This window comes from Triticum urartu, chromosome 1A (assembly GCF_056163025.1).
Source record: "Triticum urartu cultivar PI428250 chromosome 1A, HENAU_Tu73, whole genome shotgun sequence".
Lineage (NCBI taxonomy): Eukaryota > Viridiplantae > Streptophyta > Magnoliopsida > Poales > Poaceae > Triticum > Triticum urartu.
In genome coordinates, this window is record NC_141873.1 from 580532229 (window position 1) to 580546987 (window position 14759).

Consider the following 14759-nt stretch of genomic DNA (forward strand, 5'->3'; position numbering starts at 1 on the left):
AGGGCATCTATTTTCACTTTGAGAGGAGCTCAACAAGGCAGAGAGGGAAGGGCTTATAAACCGGTGTGAGCCCCCTTCGGTTGGCGAGGTGGGACTAAACTCGGCGCGCAACGAGGACCAACCCTTTAGTCCCGGTTTGAAAGTTGGCATGGGCCAGGGACTAATGGTCATGGTATTACGAGGGCCGAACCATAAGACATGAAAGCATTTCAAATGAACTCTAAAAAGGTTGAAAGTTGGGATGGTATCATAATTTCACCCACATAGCATGTGCATGTACAAAACGGACAATGGTAGCATGTTCGTGTGTTACAAAGTCGCGGGAGAAAGTCTTCACTTTTTCTTCGCTTGTGTCATTTGCTTATTGCGCCGTAACCATGGATAATCATCATTGTTTATCAGGATGCTTGGGTCAGCCTTGACATTGAAGGGAGGAATTTCATGAAACTTTTCATAATCTTCAGACATGTATGTCTTGCCGTCCACTCCCAGGATGTCCCTTTTTACTGAAAGAACTATGTGGCGCTTTGGCTCATCGTATGATGTATTCGCTTCCTTATCTTTTCTTTTTCTCGGTTTGGTAGACATGTCGTTCACATAGATAACCTGTGCCACATCATTGGCTAGGACGAACGGTTCGTCAGTGTACCCAAGATTTTTCAGATCCACTGTTGTCATTCCGTACTGTGGGTCTACCTGTACCCCGCCGCCTAACAGATTGACCCATTTGCACTTAAACAAAGGGACCTTAAAATCAGGTCCGTAGTCAAGTTCCCATATGTCCACTATGTAACCATAATATGTATCCTTTCCGCTCTCGGTTGCTGCATCAAAGCGGACACCGCTGTTTTGGTTGGTGCTCTTTTGATCTTGGGCGATCGTGTAAAACGCATTCCCATTTATCTCGTGTCCTTTGTAAGTCAATACAGTCAAAGATGGTCCCCTGGACAACAAGTACAACTCATCACAAACAGTGTTGTCACCTCTGAGACGTGTTTCCAACCAACTGCTGAAAGTCCTGATGTGTTCACATGTAATCCAGTCGTCGCACTGCTCCGGGTGTTTGGAGCGCAGACTGTTCTTGTGTTCATCGACATACGGGGTCACCAAGGTAGAGTTCTGTAGAACTGTGTAGTGTGCTTGAGACCAAGAATATCCGTCCCTGCATATTATTGAGTCTCTTCCAAGAGTGCCTTTTCCAGTCAGTCTCCCCTCATACTGCGATTTAGGGAGACCTATCTTGTTAAGGCCAGGAATGAAGTCAACACAAAACCCGATAACATCCTCTGTTTGATGGCCCATGGAGATGCTTCCTTCTGGCCTAGCGCGATTACGGACATATTTCTTTAGGACTCCCATGAACCTCTCAAAGGGGAACATATTGTGTAGAAATATGGGCCCTAGGATGACAATCTCGTCGACTAGATGAATTAGGACGTGCGTCATGATATTGAAGAAGGATGGTGGGAACACCAGCTCGAAACTGACAAGACATTGCGCCACATCACTCCTTAGCCTTGGTACGATTTCTGGATCGATCACCTTCTGAGAGATTGCATTGAGGAATGCACATAGATTCACAATGGCTAATCGGACGTTTTCCGGTAGAAGCCCCGTCAATGCAACCAGAAGCAGTTGCGTCATAATCACGTGGCAGTCATGAGACTTTAGGTTCTGAAACTTTTTCTCTGGCATATTTATTATTCCCTTTATATTCGATGAGAAGCCAGTCGTGACCTTCATACTGAGCAGGCATTCAAAGAAGATTTCTTTCTCTTCTTTCGTAAGAGCGTAGCTGGCAGGACCTTTATACTGCTTCGGAGGCATGCCGTCTTTTTCGTGCAAACGTTGCAGGTCCTCCCGTGCCTCAGGTGTATTTGTTGTCTTCCCATACACGCCCAAGAAGTCTAGCAGGTTCACGCAAAGGTTCTTCGTCGCGTGCATCACGTCGATTGAGGAGCGGACCTCTAGGTCTTTCCAGTAGGGTAGGTCCCAAAATATAGATTTCTTCTTCCACATGGGTGCGTGTCCCTCAGCGTCATTCGGAACAGCTAGTCCACCGGGACCCTTTCCAAAGATTACGTAGTGTAAATCATTGACCATAGCAAGCACGTGATCACCGGTGCGCATGGCGGGCTTCTTCCGGTGATCTGCCTCGCCTTTGAAATGCTTGCCTTTCTTTCGACATTGATGGTTGGTCGGAAGAAATCTACGATGGCCCAGGTACACATTCTTCCTGCATTTGTCCAGGTATATACTTTTAGTGTCATCTAAACAGTGCCTGCATGCGTGGTATCCTTTGTTTGTCTGTCCTGAAAGGTTACTGAGAGCGGGCCAATCGTTGATGGTCACGAACAGCAACGCCTTAAGGTTAAATTCCTCCTGTTTGTGCTCATCCCACGTACGTACACCGTTTTCATTCCACAGCTGTAAAAGTTCTTCAACTAATGGCCTTAGGTACACATCAATTTTGTTGCCGGGTTGCTTAGGGCCTTGGATGAGAACTGGCATCATAATGAACTTCCGCTTCATGCACATCCAAGGAGGAAGGTTATACATACATAGAGTCACGGGCCAGGTGCTGTGATTGCTGCTCTGCTCCCCGAAAGGATTAATGCCATCCGCGCTTAAAGCAAACCATACATTCCTTGGGTCCTTTGCAAACTCATCTCAGTACTTTCTCTCGATTTTTCTCCACTGCGACCCGTCAGCGGGTGCTCTCAACTTCCCATCTTTCTTTCGGTTCTCACTGTGCCATCGCATCAACTTGGCATGCTCTTCGTTTTTGAACAGACGTTTCAACCGTGGTATTATAGGAGCATACCACATCACCTTCGCAGGAACCCTCTTCCTGGGGGGCTCGCCGTCAACATCACCAGGGTCATCTCATCTGATCTTATACCACAATGCACCGCATACCGGGCATGCGTTCAGATCCTTGTATGCACCGCGGTAGAGGATGCAGTCATTAGGGCATGCATGTATCTTCTCCACCTCCAATCCTAGAGGGCATACGACCTTCTTTGCTGCGTATGTACTGTCGGGCAATTCGTTATCCTTTGGAAGCTTCTTCTTCAATATTTTCAGTAGCTTCTCAAATCCTTTGTCAGCCACAGCATTCTCTGCCTTCCACTGCAGCAATTCCAGTACGGTACCGAGCTTTGTGTTGCCATCTTCGCAATTGGGGTATAACCCTTTTTTGTGATCCTCTAACATGCGATCGAACTTCAGCTTCTCCTTTTGACTAATGCATTGTGTCCTTGCATCGACAATGACCCAGCGGAGATCATCATCATCGGGCACATCGTCTGGTTCCTCTTGATCTTCAGCAGCTTCACCCGTTGCAGCATCATTGGGCACATCGTCTGGTTCCTCTTGATCTTCACCAGCTCCCCCCGTTGCAGCATCACTGTATTCAGGGGGCACATAGTTGTCATCGTAGTCTTCTCCTTCGTCGTCTTCCATCATAACCCTTATTTCTCCGTGCCTCGTCCAAACATTATAGTGTGGCATGAAACCCTTGTAAAGCAGGTGGGAGTGAAGGATTTTCCGGTTAGAGTAAGACCTCGTATTCCCACATTCAATGAATGGACAACACATAAAACCATTCTGCTTGTTTGCCTCAGCCGCATCGAGAAACTCATGCACGCCCTTAATGTACTCGCGGGTGTGTCTGTCACCGTACATCCATTATCGGTTCATCTGCGTGCATTATATATAATTAAGTGTCCAAATTAATAGAAGTTCATCATCACATTAAAACCAAAGTGCATACATAGTTCTCATCTAACAACATATAGGTCTCCAGAGCATCTAATTAATTAAACCATACATTGAAACTATGTAAAACATTTCAATGCGAAAACAAATGCGATCATAATCGCAACCAAGGTAACAATTGATCCAACGGCATAATGATACCAAGCCTCGGTATGAATGGCATATTTTCTAATCTTTCTAATCTTCAAGCGCATTGCATCCATCTTGATCTTGTGATCATCGACGACATCCGCAACATGCAACTCCAATATCATCTTCTCCTCCTCAATTTTTTTTATTTTTTCCTTCAACAAATTGTTTTCTTCTTCAACTAAATTTAACCTCTCGACAATAGGGTCGGTTGGCATTTCCGATTCACATACATCCTAGATAAATAAAATCTATGTCACGTTGGTCGGCATAATTTTCATAAACAATAAATGAACCAATAGTTATAAAGATAATATACATACCACATCCGAATCATAGACAGGACGAGGGCCGACGGGGGCGGATACCAAAACCATCGCACTATATAAGATGCAATAATAAATGTAAGAAAATGATACAAGTATCTATCTAAACATACAAGTAAGAATATTTTTCCTTTCAGAAAGAAGATAAGAACAAGAGGCTCACCACGGTGGTGTCGGTGATGAGATCGGCGCGGGTGATCGACGGCGGTGAAGACGGGGAAGGGGCGTGACGGACCGCTAAATCTAGACAAATCTCGAGGAAAATGCAGCTTGGAGGTCGAGCTTCGAGAGGAGAAAGCTTAAGTAGTGTGGCTCGGGCATTCCATCGAACACCTCATGTGCATAGGAGGTGAGCTAGAGCACCACAAAGCCCTCTCCCCCTCGGCCAGAGAAAAACAGAGCACTGGGGTGCTCTGCTCGCGAGCAAGGGGTATATATAGGCACCTCATTGGTCCCGGTTGGTGACATGAGCCGGGACTAAAGGGGAGCCTTTGGTCCCGGTTCAAGCCACCAACCTGGACCAATGGTGGTGGGCCAGGAGCGAGGCCCATTGGTCCCGATTTATCCCACCAACCAGGACCAAAAGGTCCAGATGAACCGGGACCAATGGCCCACGTGGCCCGGCCGGCCCCCTGGGCTCAAGAACCGGGACCAATGCCCACATTGGTCCCGGTTCTAGACTGAACCGGGACTAATGGGCTGACCCGGCCTGGACCAAAGCCTTGTTTTCTACTAGTGATACTTCCCTGGAGAGCACGAACCATCACCAAAGGAAATGTCTGCTCCCACGCCTCACTCATCAACACATGATCCATCAATTCGTAAATCGGTGAGGGTAAATTATTAACCCAAGTGAATTGGCGACACAATTAAGCTATCACCCTTAGGTCCAATTTCTTAATAATGGCATTGAGCATAAATGGCCATCTCGCATCGAAATTATACTAAATTTGAGGTTCCAGATACGGAGGTTGGTGACTTTGTGGTCAAGTTTCATGTTCAAATTATTGATAGTAGAGAGGGTTCTCTCGGTCTATCCAGAAACAACAGTGTGCATCGGCAAAAAAATTAATGGCGCAACAGGGGGTTCCTGTGGGTCAATCCCATCGTTCTCCCTCGCCTCTGCTGACCGCTTGGTGCCGAGAAGTGGGGGATACTGGGATTTTAGATAGGGACTTCTGGCAGCGTCTCCTGGTGTTGGCGGTCAAACAGTGGCAGTGCCGACACGTCGAAATAAGGTTTAATCCACGTCGTTCCCCGATTGCGTTGTGAGTCTTGGGAGGATGCCTATCCTCTAAGCTAGTGTGTGTGCTTAGCGGAGCACTGTGCAGGAGGTTTGGATCGAGATCCAGGTTCTCTGATTCGGTCGCTGCGGTTGATCGATAACAGGGGATCGTGGTGGGCAGGTGGTCAGATCTACTGCCTCTCTTTGATGGTGGTCGGAGTTCATAGCATCTCCGAGGATAGGAGATCATGGGGTTTGCCCCGGGGACCCGCCCCTCACTAGTAGAAAAGGGGCCATTTGACCCGGTTCGTACGGGCCTTTTGTCCCGGTTGTTGAACCGGGACTAAAGGGTCATTACTAATGCCCTGGCCCTTTAGTCCCGGTTCTTACACGAACCGGGACAGATGGGCCTCCACGTGGCCGGTGCGGCGAGCCCAGGCAGGAGGGCCTTTGATCCCGGTTGATGGCACCAACCGGGACCAATAGGCGTCCATGCGTCAGCATTACAGGGGCTAGGGTTTTTGTTTTTTTTCGAAGGGGGGGGGGGTTGGGGGTTTTGGGGGGTTAATTTAGGTGTTCCATATATTGTGTTAGCTAGCTAATTAATAGAGAGAAGTGTCCTCTCTTATGCCCGTGCTTGGTCGACACTACATACTATATACGTATAGAGAGAATTAGACACGCTAGCTAGCTAGTAAGCAAACGAAGGAAACAGAAGATCGTCATGAACATATGCATACAGAGAAAAGTGATATCGACCACCTCTCCTTCTCCGAGAGATTTGTCGACCAACAAATTCTCGTATATCTATCCGACACTACCGGCTACATATATACAATAATTATCTCTTACAATATAATCTCCTAATTATATATGAACACAGGATCCACATAGTATTCTCCGTCTTCAGCGATCACGTGGTCAAGGAAGAATGCCCCCAATTCCTCTTGAATTGCTCGCATACGATCTGGTGGTAGGAGTTCATCCCGCATCCGAAAGATCTAATTTGAAGAAGGGGATCAATACATACATATATATATATATATATGAATAAATGAAACTCAACACAAATGATGGTACTAAAATAAAATTGTGAATATTATTGCTTACGCACTTCATATTGTTCGTCAGAGTACCCCCGTTCACAGGTCGTGTGGCGGATGGACTCGCAAACGTAGTATCCACAGAAATCATTCCCTTGATCCTGCCACAACCACTTTACAAGAAATAGAGGTCAATCAAACTGATAAGCAAGCATGCCAAATGGTATTGATGAAACTAGCGCTTGAATCACTAGGAGACGCGCGGAACATGCTACTATAGTACTTACTTTCGGGTGTCTAAATTGCAGCTTCTTCGGCAGTCCCGGAGCTTTTTTGGTGAATTTTCTCCAAACCCCGCCAGACAAAGAAAACAATTACTTGATATCATGAAATGAATAAAGTTGCTGATATGGTGGATAATGATCGATTTAACTTACTTCTCGAGCATTTGAGTCATGTCCGCATACTCCTGGGGATCTTTTCGTCTCGAGTCTAAGACGGTTACTAGTCCCTGCTCAAGCTTAATCTCTAGGAGAATATAGTGGAAACTGCGCACGCATGCATAACTCATCAATTACATTACTATAACCTGGACTAATATATAAGGGAAAGCGAATATGCACAAGACAGTAACACTCACTTGAAGTTGTAAGGAAAGAGTATTATATCTTTGTTTTTATTTATTATCAACAATCGTAGCAAGTTGGCCTCGGTATCTTCGGCATGATATTCAACCTTAGTTGCATCTATAAGATTTGTGTTAATGAACCCAATATCACCGACTTGTCTTTTTTTTCAATTCGGCGATCTTCAATCTGCATAATATAGTGAGGATAATTATAAATAAATGCAATGAAAGAGCTGACCTATATAGAGAGACTTAATGACAGAAGTAGTAGTACTTACAGACAGTAGCAAGTGACCGTTGTTTTATCGAGGGCCCTTTGATTGAAAAACTGGAAGAACTCCTCAAATGGAACATTCAACAGTTCAATTCCAATGAGGTCATGCTCCTTTCTAACTCTCAGCGTCAAAGTATTCCTCCCCCCAGACTCTCTGCAGATTTTCATGTACCAATCATGCAATCTTCGCATCATCGTTGTTAGAGATCTTTCATCTTTGACGAGAGGCTTCCCGTACTCATATCTGTGTACCCCCTCCAAGATATCATAATGTACCTCGTCGGGCAGGTAATCTCCAAGATTGCTATAACCGGGCACCATCCTCGGATCATTAGTGACGACGTCACTAGACACCTTGAGCGGGGGGCACGATTGGTTTGCTTGTTCGCCGAGTTGGGCAATTTTTTTTCCCAGCTCGTCGTTCTTTTATCCTTTGATCACTGATAGTACTTTCCGACCGCTCCGCTTCGACAAATGTATTTCTAATAATGCTCTCATAGTTGCCTTTTGGCGGAGACTTTGGTGGTTTTGTCAGGGCAGCGAGAGTGCGCTTCGCTTTCACCGTATCTACCTCCGGAGGTGGATGTTTCTTTGCTTTCACCCCTTGAAAGAAGTTCGTCACTTCATCTCGCGCGATCTTCGCGTTCTCCTCCGGGGTCATCTCGTATGGTAACTTCTCTAGAGTCTTCAGAGAAGGACCGAATCTGTATTGCCTCCCGCCTCTGGGTGTACTGCTAGACGCCAGCAGAGCAGACGGAGCGGCTGCGGCTGTCTTCTTTCCTTGCTTACGAGGCAGAGGAGAAGGACTATGACGCGCCGGAGCAGCCGGAGCGGCGGCGGGTCTCTTCCGCCCTTGCTGACGAGGCGGAGAAGGAGGAGGCTGGCTGCTCGGGCGCGCCGGCGCAGGCGGAGAAGGAGGCGGAGTGTCACCACGCGCCAGAGAAGGAGGCCGAGTGCCCTGATCGTCACTCGCCGGAGGAGTTGGCGGTGGAGGAGGCGGAGTGCCCTGACTCACCGGAGAAGGAGGAGGAGGCGGAGGCGTCTAGTTCGGAAGGTTGATGAGCTCCTTCCGCTATAAGCATGGAGTCTTCTGAGCAGAACCCAGCATAGTCTCCTCTTCATCGGTAGGGTGGTCAAGCTGGAGGTCCTCAAATCCCTCCGTTATTTCGTCCACCGTCACCCTAGCATATCCTTCTGGAATCGGACGACAGTGAAAAGTTGCGCCGGGTTCAGGAGGTCGAACAGAGCCGACAGCCGCCTTGACTTTGAAGTTCTTCCATTGCGTCATAGGTGGCAATGTTGAGACTCCGTGATAGCACCCATTGGTCCCGGTTCGTCCCACCAACCGGGACCAAAATGTCCAGACGAACCGGGACCAATGGCCCACGTGGCCCGGCCGGCCCCCTGGGCTCACGAACCGGGACCAATGCCCCCATGGGTCCCGGTTCTGGACTGAACCGGGACTAATGGGCTGACCTGGCCTGAACCTTTGCCCCCCTTTTCTACTAGTGCCTGGTTCCCATCCGTCATGACATCATCTTTATGCGCCTCACAATGCCAAGCTATGGCGATGGTGCTCCTGATGCCCATGGTCTTTGGTCCGCCGGCTTCGCCTTGCTCCGAGAGGTGTGGGTTCGTCCTGGCTGGAGGAGGGAAAATGAACAAGAGATCAGGGACTTGTGCATGATTTCTGTTATTTTCAGGGTGTTCTGTCCGATTTGGTTGGACATCTGTTGGGTTGTATCTGTGGTTGATGTATGGCGTACATCATTTGTACTCGTGTTTGTATGGTGTACGTCTGGTTTATGAATACGGGTACTTTTCGATGCAAAAAAAAAAGAATACGGGTACTTTCTTAAAAAAGGTTTCATTTTCAATCAAGAAGTGATGGCTTCTTTTGATTATTTATGGGGCAGCACGCCCGAGCTTAAATCTGACTTCCTTACGAATCTTGCTCGGATTTGTGGTTCAAAATCTCTTCGCATATTGGTAGGGGATGATTTTAGCATTATGCGGCGATAGGAAGAGAAGAATAACCATGCATAAAAGTGGAACTAAAAAAAATGAACAAAAGAAATTCACTCCTTTTGGCTCACGGACAACTTGTCAATTTCAAAGGGGTAATCTAGTACTCTCGTAGTAGTGATGAGACTGAATTGATGCTTAATTCAAAAGGCAGCATTCGAAGGCCATATCAAATGACACGAACACAGGTCAGAGCACCAGATCTTTTGAAAATGGATGCAAAGCAGGCGGGCGAGGATAAACACTTTTTTTTAAATAAAAGATTATCTTACATATTCCTTTTAGTTAACGTCTCTGGGTTATTCGGTCAAGGTGATTGATCGGAGGCGATGCTCAAAGCCCTTTTTGTTTTCTGGAATACGCGATGCTCAAAGCCTAACTAACGTGCTTGAGCTTATTGCTTATATCGATCTTCCGGTAAGACGGCCCGTCAAAATCAGACACAAATGTTGGTTGACTGCATGCATATTCTTGTACTCTGAACAAGATTTAGGTGGCCAAGTATTCACCATACGGTTCAAGCTTTTGAACCATATACCGTAGTATTGTATGGCGGATGTTTGTGGTGTTAGCTTGGGCGTTTTGGAATTGCCGTACTAACAAACTTGCTATCGAGGTAGTCAAACCACCCCATTGACTACATTTTTAAATGGTCAGTCTTCTTTCAGTTGATACGGCAGATTGCTCCCTTGGCGGTGCGTTAGTTGCTCAACACGCCACATCGTACCATTCTGATTGCAGCACTGGGAAAATGGTACTCCCTCCCGTCCTTTTTAGTTCGCATATAAGATTTGTCTGAAGTCAAACCTCATAAGCTTTGACCAACTTTATAGAAAAAAATATCAACATTCACAATGTGAAATCAATATCAGTAGATGCGTCATGACTTAAAGTTTCATATTGTATAACTTTAGCATGGTAGATGCTGATATTTTTTCTTATAAATATGGTCAAACTTTGTGAAGTTTAACTTCAGACAACTCTTATATGCAGAGTAAAAAGGACCGGAGAGAGTACTACGTATGAACAGTCAATGCGGCTCTGCACTGGGACTGAACATGCTACAGTATGAACATGTCCTCTGTAACGACATTCAACTACAAGAGCACTTGTTGTAGCCAGGCAGAGTGTTAGCTAGCAGCAGCGCAAGCGAACAAATTCTCTCAGAATCTGTTCATAAACGACAGGATAAACAACAAGTACAAACTAACCATAACACAGAAATACTAGTAGTAAAATTCAAGCGTCTTGTACCTTTGCAAGTTCCGATTTTAATCCTTGGCTGAGGCACCACCTCCTGGATCCTGGATCCTGATTTGACCCAGAGTGGATAACAAAGCGTTCCATTTATGAAGTTAGCAGACCATTTTAGAGAACATCACAAGGACGTGACAACACTAGACATACAAGCAAGGGCACAATCAAACACACTTGGAGGATCCACACAAGGATCAGTCAAAAGGATCGTCCACTGACAAATCGTGAGTACGTACGTGGCGAGTGAATTTATTAACTTTTACTTCAACGCTTGCATCTTTGGAAGCTCTATTCTCCACTTGTAGCTGCCTACGTAGATAACACATCCAGTCGTCGATGTTGCAGTTGGACTTGTAGCTGTAACGGGCTCCGATTTCCATTTTCCTTAGCACTTTCGCATTCAAAAGAAAGAACTTGGCAAAGTCCATATATAGCCTATGACCACCACAGTAATTCTTCAACACCACTTCTTTTAGATGGAGTTCAAGGCATTCAATTGGATCAAGCTGATCATACTTCGGCGCAATATTCATATCCTTTCCTTCACTGAACTGGGCATAGAAAAAAATGATATTAAGCAATTGATAACAAATTAGCACCTACAGTACGTACTACTGTATCATAAGTCTGAACTGCTGATGTTTTGACATTTGTAGCAACAGATAGCAACACTCACAATGACATAGAGCTTCTCCAAGCAGGGGAAGCACTTGAGGAAGTCAACAACAAAATCCAGATTCGGAGCACATTCAAGAACCAAAATCTTCAGCGTGCGCATTTTGGTTGTCATGGTGACAGCAATCATTCTCTGGAGAAAAGGAAACCAAGTGTGTGTGATATCAGAATAATACAGTAGGCTGCATATAAAGAAATCTGAATGTGCTACTATCCTTGCTAGTACCTGAAAGACTGTGGTTCCAAGGTGGAGCCTGGATATGCCTTGAGACAAGAAACCAAGTACCTCCAGCCTAGGAGCCCGGATTACCCGTATGGTCGCCGGACCACCGTTTGGGTAAATCGGCAGCAACCTCTCGAGGCAAGGGGCGTCGACAATGACCAGCTCCCGGAAGGTGAAGACACCTTCGACGCTGATGCTCCTGAGAGTCGGCGAGCTGATGCACAGGCGACTGAAGCTCATGTTGTGCAGCGAGACGCTTTGGAGAACAGCGCAGCTGGAGATGACGCTTTGCAGAGTGTCCTCCGAGATGCGTACATCGAACAGCATGATCTGCTTGAGGCGCGGAAACCTCGGCGGCGGCGAGGCCTGGCCGGGGAATGGGAACCGGCAGCCGCCGAGCCTGAGCAAGCATAGCGTGGGCGCGAAGCGCAACAGCGGGTGCGGCGGCAGCGGGTAGTGGCTCCCCCACTCCAGGTTGGTGACCTCGAGGTCCTGGAGGCCGGCGAGCGACGCCGAGCGGAACCAGCCGTCGGCCTCGCCCTGGCTGCGGGGGGAGAGGGCGAGGGCGAGCCGGAGCGAGAGGCGGCGGGCCGGGCCGGGGTGGCCGGAGAGGATCCTGGAGACGAGCGCGGCGCGCGAACCGTCGTCGCCCGCGAGGTCGGGGGCCGCCGCGAGGTTGAGCGGCGCGTCGGCGGAGCGCCAGAGGGGCCGCCAGCGGTGGGAGAGGGCCTGCGTGCGCGCGCCGTCCTTGGTGGGGAGGAGAGACACGACGGTGCCGAGCACCGCGTCGGGGAGGCGGCTGATGAGGTCGAGGCCCCCCGACGGCGGCGGATCCTGCCGGCCGTCGGCTCGGACAGGTCTGGGCCTCTTCCTAACTTGCATTTCGGGGGTGACCGCCGCCGCCGCCGCCGCGTCCTCCATGGCCGGCGGTTGGCGAGGCTCGCGGCAGTGGGAGGGAAGGGGATTTGAAGTTTGACTTGACTTGTGCAGCAGTGACACTGTGAGAGTGGTAGCGAAGGGGAGGGATTTGGGGACGTCTAGAGAGAGAACGGGCGAGCAGCCCAGGCCCAGTTTTTGGATGGCCCGTGGACTTCTTTATTTTCCTTTATTTAATTGTAAATCTCGTGCAGGCAGCACGAGATCTGAAGAATTTATGCTGAACTCTGAAGAAGGAAATTGAGGGGAAAAAGATGCTGCAGAATTTTGAGAAAAAATGATGTACCAAACCATATCCAGAAACCATCAGGGTCTTGGTCCTGGTAATGCACCTTTACCCCGCAGAGTGTTGTTATTTTCGTGAATCAATTTGTGGTTGGATAGTTAGAAGGACTGTGGTATCCCCGGTGATTGAATGGTTAGAGTGACTGTGGTATCCCCAGCCCATCAGGTTTCAAATACTGGTGCTCGCATTTAATCTTGGATTTATTTCAGGATTTCCGGCGATGCACATCCAATGGGAGAAGACATTTCAGTCGATGACGAGATGCTCATAAGGGTAGGGTGTGACACCGCTCCTTGTGAGGCAAATCTCGTCATACTAGACACGACAATCCAATACGACCATCCTACTAGATCTTTCTCCACTCCATAGAATTTTCCAGGTGGCTCCCGGGCCCATCTAGCTAGCTTCATCTTCCACCTCCAGCAGCAAGGTAATGACCGAAACACATTTCCAAAGGGCAAGGTACTGCACTAGCTCGTTGGCGTTCATGCCAGACCCAACATCCTGAGACCACGCACTGTCGGTTTGATACTCCCAGAAGAAGGCAGATCCGATGTTCCCCACGTGAACTAACACTGCAGATCTGTAAATTGCAAGGGATTCCGGTGGCACTTTTATGTCAAATTCCTTCCAAGGCCTCGCCCCATCAACACGCTTCAACCAAAGCTGCCTCACCTGCAGCGCGATGTTCCACCATCTCAAGTTCGGTAGCCTAAGACCGCCAGACCACTTGTGCATGCAAACTACCTCCCAAGCGACAGCGCAGCTCCGGCCATTGGCCCAAGCCATTCCTACCCAGAAGAAGCTCATGCAAATCCGTGTGATACTAGCGAAAGTTCCCGCCTTCCCGGGGGGCACATCCGTAGACTCTTTGCTGAGTTGGATAGGGCGGATCTCGACAAACATCACAACCTGAGATTTTACTGGACAGATCTTTGCCGAGGACGGAACTCGGCAAATGTCAAGAACTTGAAATTTTTGCCTAGATACAGAGTGTGTACTCCGCAGACTGTGCCGGCCTTTGCCGTGTGCTGCAGAAAGAATGTCAGTGAAGTTGTCGTGCCAGACGTTAGTCACCCATAAGACACACGTTTTGCCGAGTACAATGCCGACAATCTCGGCAAACATCGATCTCCACGTGTCATCTACTCTTGCATCCATCTTTGCTGAGTATGCCCGCCGTAGATACTCAGCGAAGATGACATCTCGGCATACTTTGGGCACCATGTGTCGTGCCCCGGGGCTTCCGAATTCACTGAGTATCTATGAGGCTCTCGGCAAAGTGGCCTGCCACGTGCAGGCTGCCGCTGTCTCTATATGGCCCGTCAAGTGCGCCACCTAGGGCTTGGCAAAGGGTTTGCCAGAGTCCCCTCAAGACGGCTCTTGGCGAAGTGACATTTACGGAAGGGTAGGGGCCGCGCAAAGATTTTTTTTTTTGAAACTATGATGATCTTTATAGCAAATTCGGAAACTATACATCCTAATCTAGAAAAATCAAAAGTATCACCCTGCCGGTCCCCTGTTGGCCGAAGAGGGACTTTTCGGCCTACCATTGACCGAAGAGGGACTTTTCGGCCAACCGCTGGCCAAAAATGACTTTTCGACCAACAGTTGGCCAAAGAGTCCCTCTTCGGTCAACACCGGCTCTACTGTTTTAGTTTTTTTGACATATTCTTTTTGTTTCTGTTTAGTTATCAGTAGCTATTTTATTTATAGTATTTTTTTATATTTTATTTCTTTTATCCTACTAGAAAACTTGTTTTGAGCTTCATAGGAGTTTATATTTAAAAGTTCCTTATAAATCCTGTACAACCATTGCCGTTTTATACATGAAAAAAAATACTTTTCCGCAATCTTTTTCCCTCCATTTTCTTTGCCGCAATTTTCTCCCGCCATTTTCTTTCCCGTCATTCTCTCCCGCCACACTAAGGAGTGCTGCATCGACGGAGGAT

At 47.7% G+C, this 14759-nt stretch overlaps 1 protein-coding gene across 1 annotated transcript; it reads right to left on the minus strand.

Annotated features, from left to right (window-relative positions):
* Window positions 1–10453: 10453 nt before the first annotated feature.
* LOC125533214 (F-box/LRR-repeat protein At1g06630) lies at window positions 10454–12604 on the minus strand. Its single transcript, XM_087533149.1, has 3 exons — window positions 11589–12604; window positions 11364–11495; window positions 10454–11238 (listed from the first exon to the last, which is right to left on the minus strand). The coding sequence occupies exons 1-3, from the start codon at window positions 12504–12506 to the stop codon at window positions 10882–10884; spliced, it is 1407 nt and encodes a 468-aa protein (XP_087389275.1). The 5' UTR covers window positions 12507–12604; the 3' UTR covers window positions 10454–10881.
* Window positions 12605–14759: the final 2155 nt, after the last annotated feature.